Source organism: Mus musculus, chromosome 2, assembly GCF_000001635.26.
Source record: "Mus musculus strain C57BL/6J chromosome 2, GRCm38.p6 C57BL/6J".
NCBI classification, from domain to species: domain Eukaryota; kingdom Metazoa; phylum Chordata; class Mammalia; order Rodentia; family Muridae; genus Mus; species Mus musculus.
The window spans coordinates 110,766,364-110,790,676 of NC_000068.7; the positions used below are offsets into that span (position 1 = coordinate 110,766,364).

Consider the following 24,313-nt stretch of genomic DNA (forward strand, 5'->3'; position numbering starts at 1 on the left):
AATGTAAATGAGCTAAATACCTAATAAAAAATGGAAAAAAAAAATAAAAAAAAAGAAAAAAAAAAGAAAAAGTGTTTCTCATATATCTGCATCTCTAGCCTACTTCTTTTACCCTTTTCTGCCAGTTCTCACTAAAATGATTTGATATTTCTTCTAGCTATTATCTTTTTCTTTGTAAGAAAAAAAAAGTTCTCTGGGCTAGTAGTAAAGGTTATGAGATTGGATCTAATATCCAGCATCATTAACAAGAAAGGCATTATTTTAAGTATCCTTATTGGACTATAGATTAATACCATTGACTTTATTTCCTCCCTTGTAAATCTTGCTGTTCTGCCATTCATAATAGAGACTGCCATATCCAGAGATCCACCCCATAATCAGCATCCAAACGTTGACACCATTGCATACACTAGCAAGATTTTATTGAAAGGACCCAGATGTAGCTGTCTCTTGTGAGACTATGCATGGCCTAGCAAACACAGAAGTGGATGCTCACAGTCAGCTAATGGATGGATCACAGGGCTCCCAATGGAGGAGCTAGAGAAAGTAGCCAAGGAGCTAAAGGGATCTGCAACCCTATAGGTGGAACAACATTATGAACTAACCAGTATCCCGGAGCTCTTGACTCTAGCTGCATATATATCAAAAGATGGCCTAGTCGGCCATCACTGGAAAGAGAGGCCCATTGGACTTGCAAACTTTATATGCCCCAGTACAGGGGAACGCCAGGGCCAAAAAGTGGGAGTGGGTGGGCAGGGGAGTGGGGGTGGGTGTGTATGGGGGACTTTTGGTATAGCATTGTAAATGTAAATGAGCTAAATACCTAATAAAAAATGGAAAAAAATAAAAATAAAAATATTGACTATAAAAAAAAGAAATTCACATCAATAGACTATTCTTGAGCCCATTTCATTGTTTCTCAATTATTTTAAAGTATATTTACAGTTCACTAATGGGACTTCTTATTCTTTTAGTGTATATGTGCGATTTATTTATATTTCAAATAATTTATATACACAAATGAAAAGGACTATCATCAATAACACAGCTATGACAGATGCCAAATTCCCAATGAGAAACTCAAGTGAGCTGGCAATGCTCAAGCTAACTTTGCAGAGGAAATTACTGTACCCTAGAAAATGAGCCAAACCTCCCTTGCTAAATGACTCCCTTAGTTGTGCTTATCTGATCACTTTATCGCTTACTAGGTGGCATTATTTGAAATGGTGTTTAATTTGTCTGAGCTGTGTTCCATTAGTGATATGTTCACTTCATTCTGTGTTGTCACAGTCATGGGAAAATATGTAATGGCTCATGACTGTATGTGCACAAATGGCTCATGACTATTACCTCTGTCTTTTATTGTAAGCAGGCATTTCATTAGGATCACTAACTTTTGGTTTACTATGTTTATAACTGCCTATATAACTGGATTGTATATGTTTATAATGGAATTATATTATTTTCAATAACAGGGCTATTTTCAAATGAGAAATAATCCATTTGAAACATTTAACTCATTGACATACATTTCCAACTCATTTTATCTGCTAATAGTGATATAGAACTGCGAATTTCTCAAATGCTCTAACTTTTGAACTCACTCACTGCTAAAACTTAATAAATCAGAGAATGGTGGCCTTTGAAAGTAAACATGGGAAATGTGTAATTTATTTTAAGATCTGATTCAAGTTTAAGAAAAATAAATCAAGAGTAAGCATAGTAGAGGGCCGGGAGAGTTCTATAGATGCTACTTTAGTTATTCAGGGCCACCTCAGCGTGCCTCTTAAAACTTGTAGTAAGACAGTAGTCTGACCGGAAGTGAGGTAGATAATACACATATGCCTTGAATATAGCCTTGTATTTTTATTTTCGGGCATTCTAAAATAACAAACACAAGGCAGAAACCTGCCTTATTAGGAATGATTATGTATTTCAAGCAGGGTAGCCATGTTTTGGAGCCGAGGGACCACTGTGCAGGAAGGAGATAGTAATAAGTTCTCAGTGGACTGTTCTAGGTGTGAGTACCCAGATCCAAATGAATGAAATGGTTCAGGCACTGAGATGGTTAAAATGAGAAAAGTCTCTAATGGTCTCAGGCATTTGAAAACTTGTTCTTTGTGGATGGAGCTGTTTGGGGAGGTTGAAGAGATGTGTCAGAAGGAGGAAGTACGCCATTGTGCGTGTGTATCCTAGTTCCTTTCTTTGCTTAGTTTTTGTTGTTCAAGATGTGAGCTCTCCTATTGCTTCTCCAGTCACCATCCCTCCTGCTTGCTGCTATGCTGCCCCCTCATGGAGTCTAGCCCTCTAGAAACTGAAGCCCAATAAACCTGGTCCTTCATACATTACCTGTCATGGTGTTTGATCACAGCAATGGAAAGTAAGCAACATAGTTCCAGAGAATGAAATTCTTGTATTTTACTAAATGGAAAATATTTTTCAAAATTACCTCATGTGGGGGAAATGCTGCTATGTATGAACCATTAGTGATAAGCTTACGGATACCTAAAGAGAGATGAAAAATCGAAGTCAATTTCAATAAAGGTTTTTCTTTAAAGCATGTATAAACCCACATAGGACACAACATTATTTTAAAACTTAAAGTAATCCAAATTGCACCCATCGTCATGTCAACCACAGGTACAGTAATTCTGAGAAAGACTGGTACTCAACCTATGTGTGTTCTTTTAGTGGTATTTGCAAACATTATCAGCATAAGGTTTCATTCTGCCCTATGTTAATGTGATGTGTGGTGAATTGTTAATTCCCACTTCTTGGGACATTATGAACCAAGAAAACCCTTTTCACCAGCTTTTGACTACAGCAAAATTTAGTCATAGAAGAATTTTCAACTCCCATCATTTGACAGGAAATACTGTTTCAGCAAAAACCATTTGCTTATACTGAGTTGCAAGGTCATAAAATGTCACCATTAGACTTGCCATCTCATTGAAGGTATGTATGTGAAGTTTTCTTTGGAGAATGAGTACTGAGAAAACGTTCTGAAGAGGAATTTTTGCTATGATACTATTTATTAATATATATGAAATAAATATATGTACATCTAAAATATGGAATTATCATAGTGCAAACACAATTACTGTAGTTGCTCAGTAAATAATTATAATTTAATGAGAGCTTATCAGAGACTGTTGTACAGGTGTTTGGAGCAGTATTTTCATGTGGTAATAAGAACTTGAGAAAATGTAGGTTTTTTAAAGCAAAAAGTGCATATAAAATACAAACTTATATTTTGAAATAATATATTTTAGCTTTCTTTTCTATAAAATTGCCACTGATAACTGTGCTTAGGAATAATTTTTATTTTGTTTTAGTTTTTCTGTGTTTAGCATATTTTCCACAAAAGATATACCTGTAATAATCATTTAATGTTATATAAGCCTATAATCTTAAGTTTCCACTAGGTAGGAAAATTTTTAGCTCATACTCTGTGTATTTTAATTTTTGGCTATTGGGAAATTTTCCTTTTTTTTTAAATAAAGTTTTAGTGTCCAAGGTAACTGTTTTGATTGCCCCATCAAAAACGAATTGTTACTCAAAACAAACAAATAAACAAACAAAACAAAACAAAACAAAACAAACCCCAGGTCCTGAAGATTCTACTTTATCGAGTAACCACGGAATGCGATTCTTTACACCTGCGCTATTCTCCATCCTAGCACAACCAGGAAGCAACGTGATAGCTTTCAAGGGTTGCCAACATTGAATTTAAAAGACGTTAGAACAGTTGGATAACACTGTTCTCCTCAATATTGCAAATCAGCCTCACAATTAAAAGGTCAGCTTATATATTGGCTTTGTTTGTTTCCAATTCTGTGTAAGCTTTGCAGTTTTGTTCTAGCTTCAAATCTACCATTTTCTTTTGCTTTATAAACTGCTAACTCCAGCAAATGACACAAAATTTAATAAGCTAAAATAAGTGGCAATTTAATATTCCAGAACTAATCTCTCATAGGTTTCTTACACACTCTTGTAAACTTTCATTTATTTTTTATTCCTATGTATTAAGATAATGGAATTACATTCAACCAGTAGTTTTGTAATTTGCTCTCTAATGAATTGTGAAGATCTTTCAAATTAAATAATGAGGTAGAAACTAATTTTGTCCTCTGAGTTGAAAATCGACATCATGAACTGTTTAACATAGAACAAATGAGAAATAAGTTATATAAATAAATATATATTTACAGAGTAAAATTTAAAAACTGCTGAAATGCAAAAATACACAATTTTAAAGGTTATGAGTATCTAAATTATGAATGTAGCATATTTGATATTTCTAATTATATATTATAAAGCCATGCTGAACCCTTTCTAACCCTATTTTCATTTAAAGCCGCTATTAGTTTAGGATAAATTTTGTTATTATGTATTTATATTTTGATACATTGAGCAAATATATTTTAATAAAAATAAGCAACACAAAATATTTATAGAATTTGTTTCTAATGTGTTAAACATTTCAGACTGAATGAGAAAGGTAAAAACTTCAGTTATTATGTATATAATTTTTTCCTATTTTAAACTATGTCTGTAAAATAATGTTCTTACCCACTTTTGATATTCCATTTTCATATTTGGTGCGTTCCAGCATGTGATAAACTATCCTGCTTCGAGTAGCATTGCTGAAGAAGGTGTCCTTATTGTTTATTATGAAGCTGTTAAGACAAAGCGATTGGTTTTAATATTCAGAGCAGAATACAAAATGTATTCACTGTTGTGAATTCCTGGGTTTCTGCCATCTGTCTGTATAATTAAAAGTAACACAAGTAAATTATGCTAGGATGAGAGAGAAGTTGTCTTCTTTAACAAAATTGACTGACAGATAATAAAAAATACAGAGAGTGATCAAATATTTGTATTAGTATCCTCTTTTAGTTTGTAAAGAGGTTTTGGTATTCGTATATGTCCTGTTTATCATAGAATAAAAGTAAGTTTATCACGTACTTGCTGGGATTTGTGTCACTTAAAGCAATGTAGCCCCAAGTAGAGCACATTAAAAATTGATGCTATCTCCCATGCGGGAACTTTCCGTTCTAGCTTATCCCGTCTTCCGAGCTTAGTGGTGTCTTATAGCTCTCCTTCCCCCCGATACCCTAAAATGTGTCTGTGTGGAAGAACAGCAAGGGTTCCTGAGAGTGTGGATGATAAAAAAGCAAAGGGGCGTTTTGCAATGAGAGAGTAGATCTGTTTGGAAGTTTATCATGGACTGGGAGTCTCCAAGAAGTGGAATAGATGGAATCTCACCAGATTGTGTCACTCTGCTTTTAGACACTTGAGCTCTGTGTGTGATAAGCCATCTTTTGTCAGGCATTTCATCTGAGCGTATTAATTATTCTCTCCCTCTCTTCCTCATAATCCCACATATTCAAAGAGTTACTAAGCTAAGTAACTTTCCTGGTAAATCACCTGTCTCCAACAGTATAATTTCCAGTTTTCTGAGTGTCAGGGTTCCTGGCCTGGATTGTGAGATGGCCATCTTCCTAACTTCAATTTCCACCTGATTTTTTTTTTTTCAGGCATAGTATTTTTTTTAATTAGGTATTTTCTTTATTGACATTTCAAATGCTATACCGAAAGTTCTCTGTACCCTCCCCCCGTCCTTCTCCCCTACCCACCCACTCCCACTTCTTGGCCCTGGCGTTCCCCTGTACTGAGGCATATAAAGTTTTCAAGACCTAGGGGCCTCTCTTCCCAATGATGGCCGACTAGGCCATCTTCTGCCACCTATGAAGCTCTGGGGGTACTGATTAGTTCATATTGCTGTTTCACCTATTTTACAGCTAGCTGTAAAGTGAGCACATCCTCCTACTCGTAGCACTGAAGCAGCATCTTTTAAAGGACACGATTACCCTTCTTACTTCCCTACAATGTCTGGCTATACTTGTGCTTCAACCTTCCTTTCTCCCACCCCCTACCCCCAGTCTTATTTCTGTAGCTCTGGTTCTTATGTCTGATTGCTTAATGAATTGTATAATTACTATCACCTTAAAAATCTCCTGCTTGCCTGGCTTCCTTTTCTTTGGATTTATTGCTTCTGCTGTAACAAATGCTCCTCTTTCTAATTATTAACAAAGTCTTCACATTCCTAAAAAGGCTTTCCTCTTTTAAAAAGGTTTCCTGGTATAGCTGTCTCTTACGAGGCTATGCCAGTGCCTGGCAAACACAGAAGTGGATGCTCACAGTCATCTATTGGATGGAACACAGGGCCCCCAATGGAGGAGCCAGAGAAATTACCCAAGGAGCTAAAGGGATCTGCAACACTATAGGTGGAACAACAATATGAACTAACCAGTACCCCCCAGATCTCGTGTCTCTAGCTGCATATGTAGCAGAAGATGGCCTAGTTGGCCATCATTGGGAAGAGAGGCCCCTTGGTCTTGCAAACTTTATATGCCCCAGTACAGGGGAATGCCAGGGCCAAGAAGTGGGAGTGGGTGGGTAGGGGATCAGGGCGGGGGGGAGGGTATAGGGGATTTTAGGGGTAGCATTTGAAATGTAAATGAAGAAAATACCTAATAAAACATTGGAAAATAATAAAAAAATAAATCTATGCTTTTAGTATCCCTACTAGTCAGACACATCTACATTTATAATTCTTTTTCTTAAGACTCTGTTGTTTGTTTTATTTAAAAAAAAAAGGATTCCTGGATCATTTACATTGAATATGGCCCACTCTTCTCCGTGACATCTTATCCATGTCTTTCTCAGTGTATAGGTTTTGCCCAACCTTGTTTATCTCATTCTGTACAACTGCTCCTATCATTCATTACACACCGAGTTCCTCAGTGTTTAATACTGTGCATCTTCTCTGTATTCAGATATACTAAATTCAGAGTCTTAGTTACTATAGGCAGTAGAAAGATTTAAGCCTACCAGTTCCTAGGCAGACAAGTTCAGTTTATGTTATGTTCAAGTTGTGTTATGGAGGAATTATGCAGGTGGTATAAGCAAACAAGTAAATATACAAATCCAACTGGTTTCTGTAAATAAAATGCAATAATATAACAACATAGTGAGTGATTAGGTCAAGAGGCAATGGCATGAATTTTCTGTTATTATTTTTCTTAAATAATGGTATTTAATAGAGGCAGACTAGTAGGAAGAAAAATACTCTGCAAAGCTCAGGGGCAGAACAGGTCAGGAGAAGAGAAAAGTATTAATGATTCTGCTGGAGCCCCACCAGAGCAGCTGGACCATGGACCCAAGGCTTGTGTAGCTGCTTTATGTGATGCCTGCAGAAGAGGGAGAGAAAGAGGTGCACAATGATGGCATCATGGGGGCCTACACAGAAAGCGACGATAAACCGAATTTTGTGATAAGTATCAATGGGACTGTACTGAGGATGCACAAGCCAGATGTTTTCATGATCCAATCAGTGTTTTTCAAAGACTGAGATGGTTCCTTTAGCTTTCAAAGAAGGAGGAGAACATTTTGTCTCATCTTATTTGGTACAAGCACAGATCTTTAAGATTCTGTGAAGGTTCAACAGAAAGCTGATGAAAGCTGGCGTTCTGAGCTCTCTATACATGGGAGTCCATGTTCTGTCTTACTGCATCTCTCCAGAGCTGGATTTGGAAAGGGTAATTTTATGTGCATCTCCAGCCTTGGTCTTATACCTATATCATATATTTCTCTATCTCTGGGTTCACCTCATTTGATTTAGATTTACAATTACTTTTTTTTTTCAGTTCCATTTGTTCAAGGGGACCAGAAATGCAGAAGGCAGGATATATATCGTAATGAACTTTGTAATTCCACTAATGAGCTGAATAAAAATAAAAATAAAAAAATAAAAATAGTGGAATGAAATTATGGACAAACAGGTATGAAAGAAGGCAAGGAGAAAGAAAAACAATTGACAGAGGTGGAGATGGAAAGAGAGAGACAAGGAAAGTAGAGACATAGCCTTCCCTTTAAAAAATCTGTTTTTCTTGTTTAATAAGATTAAATCAGATTGCTTAATTGCTAAATTAACCAGTGTTATTAAGAGCAGTCCTATTATTATTGCCATTATTATTTTTAAATGAATTCTTTTCTACCATAATTATTTTTAAAAGATTTATTTTATGTGTGAGTATTTGCTTACATATATGTATGTGACTGGTGCTTGCAGGAGCCAAAGATGTTGTTAAATCCCTTTAATTGGAATCACAGTAGTCATGAGCCTCCAAGTGTATGCTGCGGATACCCTGTAACTGGATTGAGACAGCCATGAGTCTCCAAGTGTGAGTTCTGGGTTCCCTGTAACTGGAGTCACAGGTTGCTGTGAGCCTCTATGTGTCTGCCAGATACTTCCCTGTTGAAAGTATCAGGTACTTTCAATTGTTGAGCCATCTCAGCATTCCACAGTTATTACTTCTAATGAATATTTAGATAACCAGTCTATAGATTAATATTTAATTTTACTTGACAACATCCAAATCATGAAATTTATATAGAATCAATTAATGCTATTTCTATGTTCAACATAAACTCTAACACAATGATGCATTCTCTGACCAATTTGCTGGCCAGTGGGATTATCCCCAGTTATTTGTCTTTTACAAATAAGCTCAGGAAATGAAAACTATAAAATCAGGACATAGAAAAGAGATGAAACTCACTGGTGAATCCTAGCTCTGCTGAAGGGTCCAGTATAGCAGTCCGACTCCTCCAGCTCTGGAAACGCTGACTTGTCAAGGACCATTGGGTTTTGGGACATCCATTTTTTGATTCTTTTGAAATAGTTTTGTACCCTGGAACAAAGTCAAATTTCAGAACTAAATGAGGTTGTATTTCAAAGCTATGTTAATTTTCTGTTACAGTTTTCTTAAGTATTAGAGAAAAAAGATTCCAGGTGATAGATACCTACCATGCACACACACACACACACACACACACACACACACACACACACACACACACCACCTACATATATCATATACACATACACACTCATGCACACATATTTGCACACATATACACATGTATACACATATTCACACATGTACACACAAGCACATATACACATGTACACATACAGTTTTTATACAATACACATGTGCACACATACACATGCATATATATACACATGTACACACTGATATATATATATATATATATATATACATACACACACACACATACACACATGTACATGTACATACACATGTAGACACATGCATGTAACATGCACACTCACACACAGATATGTACACACATATATACATGTACTCATACACATGTATACACATCTGTAAACACATGTTCCTAAATATGTACAAACAGGAATGCACATATGTACACAATACACATATTTGCACACACATACAAATGTATATACACATACATATGTTAACATAGAATTTATATACACAAGTGCACACAAATAAATATACACATATGTAGACATGTAAACACATAGACATACACCTATATTACACACAAACTTAAATCTACCCCACATTCACACATACATTATACATATTTGTACATACTCATATACACACTGACACACACACACACCCTTCTGCTTTCACACATTAGAAACGAAGTGAAATAAATCCTGCATAGGTTTAAACTCTTTTAGTAATATACCTGTATAGAATATTTTAAATTACCTTACATAAGTAATGTGGCTATAGGAACAAGCATTTTTAAAAAGCAGCATGTTATATTTCTTAAAGCTGTATATATGGTGCACTTGTAAACATAAATTACTCCCCGACTCTTTATAAATGTGTGAAATTGCAAGTAAATGAATATTATATATGTATGAGAATTAAATACATTTTTATCATTTTTCTTTTACAGAGTAAAACAAATTAAAACGAGGACTGACCTGTATTGAACCTGAAAATCTAAACTCTGTTACTTTAACAACAGCTGTTTTATTTAAAAACTCCGTGGAATGTTTCCACAGTGATCATGGTGCGCTGCTGGGGATTGGTGTCTTCTGTGATAGAGAAGTCAAAGGAGCAGGAAGAGTGTTTGTAGACACAAATATAATCTATTGTAGCATGAGCTTGGTCCGATTTTGAACTTTAGAAAAACATTACGAGGCCAGGACGTGGTGGTGCATGCCTTTAATCCCAGCACTTCGGAGGAAGAGGCAGGTGGATTTCTGAGTTTGAGGCCAGCGTGGTCTATGGAGTGAGTTCCAGGACAGCCAGGGCTACACAGAGAAACACTGTCTCAAAAACAAAACAAAACAAAACAAAACAAAACAAAACAAAAAACAAAACAAAACAAAACAAAACAAAACAAAAAACTGAAAGGGAAAAAAAGAAAAACATTAAGATAGCAAAAGGCTTATATCCACTTATCAGTGAGTACATATTGTGTGAGTTCTTTTGTGATTGGGTTACCTCACTCAGGATGATGCCCTCCATGTCCATCCATTTGCATAGGAATTTCATAAATTCATTCTTTTTAATATCTGAGTAGTACTCCATTGTGTAAAAACGTAGAATACCCAAGATATAAGATACAATTTGCTAAACGCATGAAAGTCAAGAAGAACGAAGACCAAAGTGTGGACACTTTGCCCCTTCTTAGAATTGGGAACAAAACACCCATGGAAGGAGTTACAGAGACAAAGTTTGGAGCTGAGACGAAAGGATGGACCATCTAGAGACTGCCATATCCGGGGATCCATTCCATAATCAGCTTCCAAATGCTGACACCATTGCACACACTAGCAAGATTTTGCTGAAAGGACCCAGATATGGCTGTCTCTTGTGAGACTATGCTGGGGCCTGGCAAACACAGAAGTGGATGCTCACAGTCAGCTATTGGATGGATCACAGGACCCCCAATGGAGGAGCTAGAGAAAGTACCCAAGGAGCTCAAGGGATCTGCAATCCTATAGCTGGAACAACAATATGAACTAGCCAATAATCCCCCGGAGCTCGTGTCTCTAGCTGCATATGAATCAGAAGATGGCCTAGTCAGCCATCAGTAGAAAGAGAGGCCCCTTGGTCTTGCAAACGTTATATGCTTCAGTACAGGGGAACACCAGGGCCAAGAAGTGGGAGTGGGTGGGTAGAGGAGTGGGTGGGGGAGCATGTGGGGGACTGTTGAGATAGCATTGGAAATGTAAATGAAATAAATACCCAATTTAAAAAATAAAGAATCAGAAAAAAAAAGATAGCAAAAGGCAAACAATAAATACTGTATTTTAAGAACCAGCTCAAACAAGCTTGTGATGGTAAATTACCATGAGGATTCTTTTTTTTTTTTTTTTTTTAAGGAATTTTAAGGAAGAGTTAAATCCTTCTGAAAAGCTTAGGATGTAAAAATCTTAGTGATTTCTTACCAAGTCCAAACCATCACTGTGGTGGAAATTATGTTCAGTTTTGTAGGGACTACAACATTAATTTAAACCTTAACTAAACAAGTAGTTTCTGAGGTATTCAGTTTGCTGATTCTCATTCTTCAAAAAAGCTGTTGAGTTAATAAAATTTAATTGTATCCTAAGGTCAATGCAAGGACATGGACAAAACAATAATAGAGATCGAATTCTCTAGTCATTTAAAATTCAACCTTACTTTTAAAAGGCAATGGAACATGCATACTAGATGAACAATGAGAGATAGATCGGTCAGTTTCTGAAAGTAGACCAAACAGTTCAATGCTTGAGCTCATGTTTGCTGCTCTAAGGACAGGAAGGGATCTCATTCATCCACAGCAGCAAGGGGTCAACAAACCAAAGAGCAACTCCAAGGACACGTGGATGAACTGCAGTACCTAATGGCTCAGGATCTCTGGCTGAATTAAAACAATCTAGAAATAAGTGAATTTATAACATTTATAAATGGACCTTAAGTTTGTCACCTTTTGTAGTTAACAGGAAAAAAACCTCACTATTAGACTTTCACAAACATTTTCTAAGAAGGAAAAATAGTCTCATATGGTGAGTTTGGAACCAGATTCCAGAGCCTGATTGATTTATTTCATTATTCCTTGTTGAGTGTTTCCATTATTAAATGAATATCTTGAGAACTAAACAGATAGTAGAAACTATCTACTAGTATGTAGTATGTGTTCAAATAGTCACTGTAATAAGGTGGAAAATGAATGTTGCAGTATTATTTATGCTGCTCTAAACCTTGACACCAATACAATTTACCACATTATCAACACCTATACATATTTATCATAATGGACATCTTTTCACTGGCAGATTTTCTGGTAAGAGATGAGGATTACTTCTAACATAGTTTTAGTGCCTTTATTAAAATATGGGTGGAAGGTAAAGCAATTCTATGGAAATAAAACCAAAGACAGTGAAACTTATAGAGGAGAAAGTGGGGAAAAGCCTTGAAGATATGGGCACAGGGGAAAAATTCCTGAATAGAACAGCAATGGCATGTGCTGTAAGATTGAGAATTGACAAATGGGACCTCATGAAACTCCAAAGCTTCTGCAAGGCAAAAGACACTTTCAATAAGACAAAAAGACCACCAACAGATTGGGAAAGGATCTTTACCTATCCTAAATCAGATAGGGGACTAATATTCAACATATATAAAGAACTCAAGAAGGTGGACTTCAGAAAATCAAATAACCCCATTAAAAAATGGGTCTCAAAACTGAACAAAGAATTCTCACCTGAGGAATACCGAATGGCAGAGAAGCACCTGAAAAAATGTTCAACATCCTTAATCATCAGGGAAATGCAAATCAAAACAACCCCGAGATTCCACCTCACACCATTCAGAATGGCTAAGATCAAAAATTCAGGTGACATCAGATGCTGGCGAGGATGTGGAGAAAGAGAAACACTCCTCCATTGTTGGTGGGATTGCAGGCTTGTACAACCACTCTGGAAATCAGTCTGGCAGTTCCTCAGAAAATTGGACATAGTACTACCGGAGGATCCTCCAATACCTCTCCTGGGCATATATCCAGAAGATATTCCAACTGGTAAGAAGGACACATGCTCCACTATGTTCATAGCAGTCTTGTTTATAATAGCCAGAAGCTGGAAAGAACCCAGATGCCCCTCAACAGAGGAATGGATACAGAAAATGTGGTACATTTACACAATGGAGTACTACTCAGTTATTAAAAAGAATGAATTTATGAAATTCCTAGCCAAATGGATGGACCTGGAGGGCATCATCCTGAGTGAGGTAACCCAATCACAAAGGAACTCACATAATATGTACTCACTGATAAGTGGATATTAGCCCAGAAACTTAGGATACCCAAGATATAAGATATAATTTGCTAAAAACATTAAATTCAAGAGAACGAAGACCAAAGTGTGGACACTTTGCCCCTTCTTAGAATAGGAAACAAAACACCCATGGAAGGAGTTACAGAGACAAAATTTGGAAGTGTGACGAAAGGATGGACCATCTAGTGATTGCCATATCCAGAGATCCATCCCATGATCAGCTTCCAAACGCTGACACCATTGCATACACTAGCAAGATTTTGCTGAAAGGACCCAGATATAGCTGTCTCTTGTGAGACTATGCCAGGGCCTAGCAAACACAGAAGTGGATGCTCACAGTCAGCTATTGAATGGACCACAGGGCCCCCAATGTAGGAACTAGAGAAAGCACCCAAGGAACTAAAGGGAACTGCAACCCTATAGGTGGAACAACAATATGAACTAACCAGTACCCCGGAGCTCTTGTCTCTAGCTGCATATGTATCAAAAGATGGCCTAGTCGGCCATCACTGCAAAGAGAGGCCCCTTGGTCTTGCAAACGTTATATGCCCCAGTACAGGGGAACGCCAGGGCCAAAAAGGGGGAGTGGGTGGGTAGTGGAGTGGAGGTTGGTGGGTATGGGGGACTTTTGGTATAGCATTGGAAATGTAAATGAGCTAAACACCTAATAAAAAATGGGAAAAAAAGAGAAATTATTTGTGTGTGTGTGTGTATGTGTGTGTGACAAGCCATATTAAAAATTGTCTCAGGAAATCAACATAATTTTCTTCCTAAATTTTTTATTAGATATTTTCTTTATTTATATTTCAAATGTTATCCTCTTTCCTAATTTCCCTTCTGAAAATTCCCTATCCTCTTCCCCCTCCTTCTGCTCCCCAACCAACCCACTCCCGCTTCCTGGCCCAGGCCACCTTAGGCCCGAACTCAGAGGACAGTCCCATGGTCTCCAGAGTCCCACGGTCTCCAGAGGACTCTCTACCCAACATTTGCCCTAGAACACCCAGGATCTTAGGATCACTGGTGCGTGGAACACAACGTCTGTTCCAACAGAACCTGGGGTGTCTGGGGCCATCCGGAGAACAGATGCAGGGATATCCCCCCCCCCCCCCCACCAGTGGCTAGGGTTCCTTCTGGTCTGCGCTGGTCTACCTTGGTTTTGAACTCAGTGAACAGTCCCACGGTCTCCAGAGAAGAGGTATCACTTCCAGGTGCTCTAATATGCCCAGGATCTTAGGATCCCAGGATCCCAGGAGCTGGGTCACACCAGGATCTCAGGGTCTCAGAAGCTTGACTGCCAAGAACTCTGATACACCCAGGATCTCAGCATCACAGGATCCCAGAATCACAAGATTACAAAGAAAGCTGAACCCTGAGAAGTTCTGACTCAACTGTGATTACAGGAAGGACAGGCTCCAATCAGATATATCGAGGACAGGGAACACTTGAGATAATCAAATGGTGAGAGGCAAGCATAAGAACAGCAGCAACAGAAACCAAGGTTACGTGGCATCATCAGAACCCAACTCCCCCACCATAACAAGTCCTGGATACACCATCACACCAGAAAAACAAGATATGGATCTAAAATAACTTCTTATGATGATGATGGAGGACTATAAGAAGGACATAAATAACTCCCTTAAAGAAATACAGGATAACACATCTAAACAGATGAAAGAATTGAACAAAACGATCCAGGATCTAAAAATGGAAGTAGAAACAATAAAGAAATCACAAAAGGAGACAACTTCCTAAAATTTATAAGTGATGATAATGGATAATCAAAGGTACTCTTCTTTATATTTTTGTAAATTACAAATTGGTAGGAAAATATGCATATTTTACCAACCTGCTCTTTGATTTGTTCTTCTGGTCAGTATAGTAACATTTCTTCCTGAAAAGAAAAAAAAAAAGAAAAAAAAAAAGAAATGATCTGAGTGAAATACAGCTAGTCCTGAAACTGAGATTATTCAATAATGTTAAGTACAGACACTCCACATTCATACACTTAATAAATAAAGACATTTGAAATTAAGCCATTATACTATAACATGAAAGCCAACAAATTGATGTGGCTTTAATTTCAGAAGTATAATGACAATTTAACAAAACATTTTAAAATGCACAAATTACTATTGACTAAATTATTTTTAATTATGTGAAAGTCTGTCTTCTGTAATTCAGTCCATACTAACTATATTATTTCCTTACATGTTGTATAAAGTCAACAATTCAATGTATCCATAAATCTTTCTAAATGTTGCCCTAGGTCGTTTATCTGTTGCCATGACAAAACACGGAACAAATAGCAACTTGGGCAGAAAAAGTTCATTTTATTGAATATTTCCATGTAACATTTCCTCTCTACAGAGAATTGGGGCAGGAGCTCATGTCAGGAACCTGAAGAACTGGAGCATAGGCCGAAGAGGACCACTGCTTACTGGCTTGCTTCCTATGGCTTGTTCCTTTTGCTTTCTTATACAAACCTGTACCACCTGCCCAGAGATGACACTGCCTACATTGGGCTCAGCCTTCCCACATCAGCCATCAATCAAGGAAATAATCCACAGACATGTTTCTGGGTTGATCAAGTAGATATGCAATGAATAACTATGAATATCTAGCTCAGAGCAGCACATTGAGGTGAGAAATGTTCACACCTGAAGAGAACGTTTACACCACCCTCTTTAGGGATTAGGGAACATCATGGAAGAGGAGGCATGAAGAATGTTAACAATCAGAGGATGGGGCAAAAACTCTGAAATACTATCTTCTGGACCGTTAATGCTGCTGCTGTCATATTCCATGGACATTAGAATCTAGCTTCTTCAGGCTGGCAATATGGATTAAGATTAGTGGTTCTCCAGGTATCTTCCAAGCCTTAAGCAGCAGGCTTGGACTACTGTGTCCCCTTGCTCTCTGAATTGATCATCTACCAGGTTCTCAGGCTCAGTATGAGATCGGCATTGGTTGACTGTCCATACTATATCATGGAAGCCAATCCAGTAAACACCATATATATAAGAACTGTTTCTAGAATATATATTTTGTTTTCTAGAGCCAAACACAATCGTAATCTTTGGAAAGATTTAAAATATCCTTGTCATATTCCAATACTAAAGTCAGATATAAAATTTCAAGACTTGCCTTGCATACACTAAATTTGAATTTTAAATATCTTCATTTTTTTCAAACATAGACAAAAGTTGGCATGTACATATTAGAACTGATTTGCAGTTTTTTCTCTTTTAAATAAAACATTACTGATATTTATTTATTTATTATCTGTCTGTCTGATTATTTATTTGCTTAACTTATTTGTTGCTGTGTGTGTAAGCATGTGGGTGCTAAGCACCTATGTGGAGGTCAAAGGGAAGTTCTTTTCTTCCTCCATTTGGGAACTAGGGGGCAAAGTCGGCTCAGTGTTCACATAAACTTATCAAGGTGCCTTTATTTGCAGTCTCATTTTCTCTGAACATTTTACTCCTTCTTAGCATCTGATGGGATCTGTGGAACTCCACCTTCAAGGAAACACTCCCGTTGTCAATATGAGTGAACAGTCTGCATAGAGTGTATACATCACGAATGCTACACTGGGGCAAAGTGGAGGAATTGGTACATTCTACATTGACTCCTAGATACCCCAGCTAGACTATCACTTTTCTTTGCCCCCAAAGACTGAAAACCCTTGAAAGAAGGTGATCTATTTTTATTCCTTAATGATTGATATTGAGGACAGAGCTCAGAAACTGTCCTGGGTGAGCTGGTCTGAAAAATATTCTTGCTAACCATGATCAGAGTTTTAGTACATTCCCATGAGATAAGAATTGGGATTGATATTGGGAGTTGCTTAGTTAAAATCTGAAAATAACTATTTTACCTCATCTCTAGGCAAATTTGCCTTGAAATGATATTGCATGTCCAGGGACTCAGAAAGCTTACCACATTATTCAAACAATCCGGGGGGGGGGGAAGAGACTGTCTAATAAAGCCTAGAATTTAAAAGAGAAATAATTTTCTCTGAGTAAAGGACCACATTTATGGTTGTTAGTTGTAACAAAAGACAGACTCATTCCAACAATATTGAGAGAAAATGAAGTAGTATATAAAAGTACCTGAAGGGCACCCTGATGTTCAGCCTCTCTGCATACTTGCACAGTGTGTCCCATGGAATGTGAATTTTAATAAACATGATGTCGGGGTTGGCAATTGCTGGCTGTAAAAGTATGGGAGAGGCATCATTAGACTTGGAACTGACGGCATTCTATCATTGTCTTATCTCCAAAGATGAAAGATTTCCTCTGTGACTGTGCATGAATCATTCTAGTTTATATAAAGGGAAGTTATGTTGTTGAAAATTCTTCATAGAATGTATTTAAAATAATGCCACTGAGAATTGTACACACACACACACACACACACACACACACACACACACACAAACTTTTAAATTAGAAGGTTTGCTTAAGGTGTTTCAGAGAAACACCTCATCAGAGTCCATTGAAACTTGAGGTGAAGCCTGATAGACATCCACACAAAAAGTCTACTCATTCCAAATGTGGCTCCTTGATAAAATAAACTCCAAATCCCCACATAAAACATAACTCCCCTAGAAAGAAACACATGATCCATGAGTAGACATGGTGCTTATCCCTGCATGAATAAACTAACATTAATGCTTTCCCTTCTTGTCCTTACCAAGTGCAAGGACTAATGAGTCCTTGCTCACTGTATAAGGAAAAAACATCATTAGCTATTAGTTAACTTTCTTATATTGATCCTTCTTATATTGATTTACAATTCAAAAAGAGTAATAACATGAAAACTAAAGGTTTTACATTATCCTTCATAGGTGATTAAGAACCCCTCCCCATTTCACTTAGAGAGTGTATAAACCATTAAAAATCATCAAAAATCTTTAATTAATTCATATATTCTTCTGCCACTTTTGAAGTAACTGTCAAATCCTCCAACTATTTTCTGGGTCCAGTGACTATACTGTGAGGAAAATAGGCTTTTAAAATTATAAGATAACCTTGGCCTGATGGAAATTTGTAAGCTTAGGGCTAGCATTATGTAAATCACAGGAAAAACAATAAAACACACTCTCATGCCAGTATAATTTCTGAAGCACCCTTTCTGCTTAAAATGTGTTTGTTTCTGTTTAAACATAAATGTGTGAGAATTGTAACTGATCATGCCAGAGGTAAACATAGAATATTAAGTTCCTATAGATCTTCACATATAGTTCAGCATTAAACATATTACATATGCTTGGAAAAATGACTATAATTTTTGTTTTTGATAATTTCATGCATTTATAACATTTCTATCTCTCCTCTCCCCATCCAACTCCTCTGTTGCCCCTCCCTCGCAAATTCATACCTTATTGCTTCTATAATTATTGTCATTACACACACAAAAATTTGGTGACTATTAGTGTTGCAAATGACATACAAGCTTTTCCAAGCACACTTTATTCAAGCAACAACTTAAATATACTTATAATTCCTTTAAATATCTGTCATTTATCAAGGTAAAAGAGGAGACTATGATGTTGATATTACCAGGTTCTTCTTAGTCACTGTCCAGAATTATTGAAAAGGTTTCTACTTAGGCCTGACAGAAATAATAAAAACATTTGCAACCAGAACTCCCACAGACTAATGTGAAACCAGCTTAGCATGTTACAGGTCTGCATTTGAACATCAGCACCATGCAAAATAAAGAGGTACATAAAATTTTAAATAGCAAACTTAAGCTCTCTACTAAAATGATTCTTCCACCCAAAACAAAGGAAAAGACACATTTTTGTTCTATTATACTTTTTTGGCCTTATATGTATAAAAATTATTTTCAAATGTTAATAAAATTCTTATTTTTAAAATTTAAATGCTTGCTATTGTAATTATATCATGCAGTCTTTTGTTTACAGACCATAGCTTGCCTTCCTTTATTCCTAACTACCCATTTAGAATTACATAGCTATGTAGCAAAAGCATGCTATTTAGATACTAGATGCTCAAGAACCAATTCCATCTGTACCATTTGCTATCTCTATAATATTTGAAAAATAAGTTGGCCCCTGACTTTCAGACTTTTTTTTTTTTTCGAGAAATGAAGGTTCTTTGTGTTTAAATTGAAGGAAGGAAGTTATAGCCTGGGTGTGTGAAGTGCCTGCTCCTGACTGGTTCTGATGGTCAGGTGATTGTGTGCATCTCAAATCAGTGTTTAAAACATAAAACACCACTAGGACCTGCTTCTCCTTTTGCTCCCCTTTCAGTAGCTAGGTCCTCTGTGATGGAACTTCTTCCTTGGCTTTGAACACTTTGATCCTAGAATTTGTGGTAATACAAGCATAAACCCAGCAATAATTTAGAATTTGTATACAAATGAACAAAGACAAACTGCAAAGCAAAACCAAACCAAACCACCTGAGGCCTCTGATATACAGTGTCTTGAATCAAGATATAAATGAAACAGCTAAATATTTTCTCTGATAACGTAAATTGAACATTAACATTAGTTTGCAGGAAAGATTTACTTTTGTTCCCAGCTACCACTTAAACCTGATCTCATGCATGAACTGTTTGCTTCACCGCCTCATTCACACAGCTTCCATTGCATGCACTCCTACTTCCTGCCTTTAGGTCTTCCTAGGTCAATTTCCTCTCTTTCCTATGGTGTTTTTCCTTTCTATTATGTAATAAAAGAAAAGACATATGCACATGTATATCCATGTACCTAATTCTGTGTCACATTCACTAGCCATGGTACTGAAAAAATAAATGAATGAGTTAACTTCTATTTTATTTACTACTAGTAGTACTACTATTATTGCTATTGTTATTATTATTATTATTAATTATGCTAGATTATTTTCAGTTAGGGTCTTACGATGTAGCCCGGGCTTATTTAGAACTAACTGTACAGACCCAACTGTCCTTTAACTCATGATTCTTCTGCTAAAGTTTCTTGAGGTTAACAAATGTTAACAAATGTGTTGTTCCTCCATTCTTGTGGCTAACTTATTTTGAATGTAGATTCTGCTTAACATACTGGAGCAAATGTGAATGTCTCTTGTATTTCCTGTGGTGAAGAAATGAGATTAGAGCTGTACTCAAACTTTTTGAATGGATGGATTGGGCTGAGCTCCCTAGGCATAGGCCTAGAAGCTTCTAGCCTCCATACACTCTAATCTTCTGCTAATCCCTGCCTTACACGCTTCAGCTTCCAGTCTCTATCTGCTAACCTAGGCCTACAGTGTTTTCAGCCTTCAAGACCTACTTCTGAATAAACTCACCCTTTCTAGTTCTTTTTGAACTTTGACTGTCTGGTTCAACTCAGCTTTTCTGGCTCAAATGCCTCTCCAAGTGAGTGATTCAAATTGCCTTATCTCTGCTTCTGACTGAAATGTTCTGCTTAGAAAAACTGCTTCTGTACTCCATGAACTGAACTGCAGTGACAGATGAACTGAAAGGAACTGCATAAACTCAACTCTACCTCTCTCCCTGAACTACTCTTAAGTAGCCTCTCTTTCCAGTCTGTACTTGTGGAAGTAGGGCATATTTGATTTCAGACTCATTCTATCAAATCTTTCTCTGATTTGCCACTTTGTCTTTCCTTCAATTAGACAGCATTGTTTGGGATTAAAGGGGGTATGCTAAAGGCATGTCTGTTTTCCAATAGGATCACACAGACCTAGGTCTTTGGATGTGATCCCTTGCCAGAGTAGCCATGGTTCTGGAGTAAAATCCCTCCACAAGCAAAAAAATAAAATAAAATAAAATAAAATAAAATAAAATAAAATAAAATAAAATAAAATAAAATAAAATTAAATTAAATTAAATAAATCAGGAATTCTGAAAGCCTGACTATTCTGCAGTGGGGCACTATGTCAAGATCCAAAATAGCACTTTGAACAGCTTGCCTCTTATGTATTCTTAATTTATTGCTGTCAAGCTCTTCATGTGAAATAATCTCATCACCTAAAATAAGGGGCTGCTTCGGAAGCAGAGATTTTGCATTGCAGTGATTATCATCGCTGGGTAAAATGTCAGGCTAAGTGCACAGAGCCAGAACAGTCTCATTTCCATGTCTTAGTTTTAAATGCATACACATTGAGAGATCGTTTTAATCAGTATGAACTGGTGTTTTTTTAATAACTTCCCAACTTAATGCCTCTTTTGTTTTACCTCCATTTGAAAACACAAAAGACAACTGGTTTCCTCCTCTGCAGGTAGCAGGTAAGGTGATGCTATTGATGACAAGGTGTTGCTGTCAGGGGGAAAGCTCTTCTGCTTTCGAAGCTCACGCTGCCAATCTGGATCTATTCTGCTCACCTCTGCTAAGAGCAGGCTTTGCAGAGGAACAAGTCACTTGCAACCTTCACAGGTCTCATTATTACTTCATTATTCCACCCAAAATTCCCAAGAGGAAGAACATTTACTCCCAAGAGAAAAAGCAACTTAGAAGTTATGTTTTCACAAAGTTATTTTGCAAGATTTGGACACAGAACACAGAAAAGAATATGTGGTCTCTCAAGGCATTTCCCATTGCTATTGCAAGGTAAACTGCTGTTATTAGCTGGATTACTAGACACAAACCTCACAATGACAAATCATCTTCCTTTGCAGAAAGATGGCCCTCAGGTATGCACTATATCTTGATGATGCTTTCCTCTAGAAATGCTTACATTAACATGTAATTAGAGATATTCTATCTGCAAAACTCAGTGCTTAGCTCTGCTGTATATTTATTAACAAAGCATGGCTAGATTTCCCAACTTCCATATTTTAACTAATGAATCCACATCTTGCAATATTTTCACAAACCTGGTTTTCTTATCATCTAAAAACAAGTCCTGAATATTTTAACTCAATATTTACCAAACAGATTGCATACAAAATCCATAGCACTCATTAGCAAAAACTTTAAAAACTAATTAATATTCTAGTCTTTATAATATTAAAGATTATTTTGTTGTTGCTGTTTTAGACAGTTTTAAAGGTGAGAACTGGTCAGTAAACTGACATCCTTGAACACTGGGGGCATGTAAGGGCTCCATCAATATTCTGTTTCACTAACCCTAACACACTGGAGGATTTGATGTTTTAGAAAGCTATGAATATTTGCATACTAATGCATCCTAAATTAGCATAGCATTTTATTTCTAAATATTCTTAAGTTATAATCTATCATATAAGACTCTTGCTTAGATGAAGAATGAAGGGTGCTGATGTTCTTTTTATAGTAGTGTTGTGGGCAGGACTCTTAGAATTTCTGTTCTTCATTATACTTCCCCATCATAATCCCTGGGTATGTGAAGATGCTATAAGGCACTCCACAATTAGATTATTATTGTACATGCCATATTTGATGTCTTTAAATAAGATGGCAGATTATTCTCCTTGGGTTATGAGTTCATAAAAGGGCCTGGCCTCTTGCTGGTAAAATAGATTAAAAATAGCATAAGGATGCAGGTAAAACACCTCACTGGTTTGTTTGCAGACAGGGAGGATAAAGAGCAAACAATGAGGATTCCCTTTAAGGGCAGGAATTTAAGAAAGCAATGGGCACTCAGTCCTTAGGGATTGAACTGAGCCACAATCTTGAAAGCATCAGAATGTTCCAAGGTCTAGGCACAAAGACATCCTGGAAACACCCTGGTTTATGCTGATTCATGTTCTGTAGAGAAACTGAGTGCTCAGCCTCTTCAAACTAGATTCCTTACCTACAAAACTTTTAGTAAACAAGATGGCTTTTATTTTGAAATGCCAAATTTGTGATAATTTCTTAATCAGCATTAGAAAACAAATACAAGAAATTTTTAGAACTCTTGACTTTCCTCAAATCCTAATGGTTTGTGACATAATGCTAGAATGCTTGTTTTAGAAAAAATATTTTTGTTTACATATAATGAATTTGTCATAACAGATTCATTTATACATAAAGCTATAAATAATGAATCAAATCTTAGTGAGCTAAGTATAGAAACTTTTATCCCTATAAAAATTAAGGTCATGGGTCTTATTTGAAAATACTTATTGCAAGAAAAATACATTTTTGTAAAATTAAATTTAAAGTGTTAGTTAAGGGACTCAGAAGATGGATCAGTGGGTGAAGGAGCTTGCAGCCAGGCCTGATGAAATGAGCTTGACCACTGAGCTTACTAAGGGAACAAAGTACCTACTTTTGCAAGTCTCCTTTGAACTCTCCATGTGCTGAGGCACATTTGTGGTGCGCATGCACAGAGACATAATTGAACACGCACATAATAAACAAACAAACAAACAAACAAGTAAGTAAATAAATGCAAATCTATAATTTAGGAATTTTGAGTTTCCTGAATATTGTGTCTCCCCTTTTACTCTTCCCTAAAGACATTTTCTTTTATTTTTGAGACTTTAATATAATCACATTAGGTCCCCCTTTCCTTTCTCCTTCCAAACACTCCCATATACCTCCCTCATATACCTCCCTCTTTGCTCTCTTTCAAATCTGTGGCTTTTTTCCAATAATTTTTATTAGATGCATATATGTATATACATAATATATTCTTTCTTAAAAATTATGTATTTATGTATTTATTTATTTATTTTAAACTCTAGATTTTATTTCCCTCCTGGTATACCCTCCCACTGTTCCACATCCTATACCTCTTCCCTGCACCCCTGTCTACACGAGTATGTCCCCACCTGACACGCCCCACCCCAACAGCCCTCTAAACTCCCTGGGGCCTCCAGTCTCTTGAGTGTTAGGTGCATCTTCTCTGACTGAACCCAGACCTGGCAGTCCTCTTCTGTATATGTGTTGGCGGCCTCATATCAGCTGGTGTATGCTGCCTGGTTGGTGGTCCAGTGTCTGAGAGAGCTCAAGGGTCCAGGTTAATGGAACTGCTGGTCCTCCTACAGGGTTGTCCTCCACCTCAGCTTTGTCCAGCTTTCTCCTAATTCAACTACAGGGGTCGGCAGATTCTGTTCATTGTTTGGGTGCAAATATCTGTATCTGATTTTTCCAGTTGCTTGTTGGGTCTTCCAGAGGGCAGTCATGATAACCTGCTAACTCTGTGTAAAGCTACTGACACATATGTTTGCATATATGTTGTCAGGGATGACTATTAGGTGT

General features: G+C 36.9%; 1 protein-coding gene across 8 annotated transcripts in view; it reads right to left on the reverse strand.

Moving 5' to 3' along the window:
• Ano3 (anoctamin 3) overlaps positions 1 to 24,313 on the reverse strand; it is a 295,191-nt gene that overhangs the window by 111,163 nt on the left and 159,715 nt on the right. For 6 of the 8 annotated variants that reach the window (NM_001128103.2, NM_001355244.1, XM_006499261.4 and 3 more), the window contains 5 exons: positions 17,302 to 17,402; positions 15,036 to 15,080; positions 8,628 to 8,759; positions 4,573 to 4,679; positions 2,450 to 2,505 (listed from right to left, as the gene is read on the reverse strand). In NM_001128103.2, the coding sequence (NP_001121575.1) occupies positions 2,450 to 2,505; positions 4,573 to 4,679; positions 8,628 to 8,759; positions 15,036 to 15,080; positions 17,302 to 17,402 (441 nt within the window). The remainder of the gene's footprint in view (positions 1 to 2,449; positions 2,506 to 4,572; positions 4,680 to 8,627; positions 8,760 to 15,035; positions 15,081 to 17,301; positions 17,403 to 24,313) is intronic. The other 2 variants (XM_030250348.1, XM_030250350.1) reach the window with 1 other exon arrangement.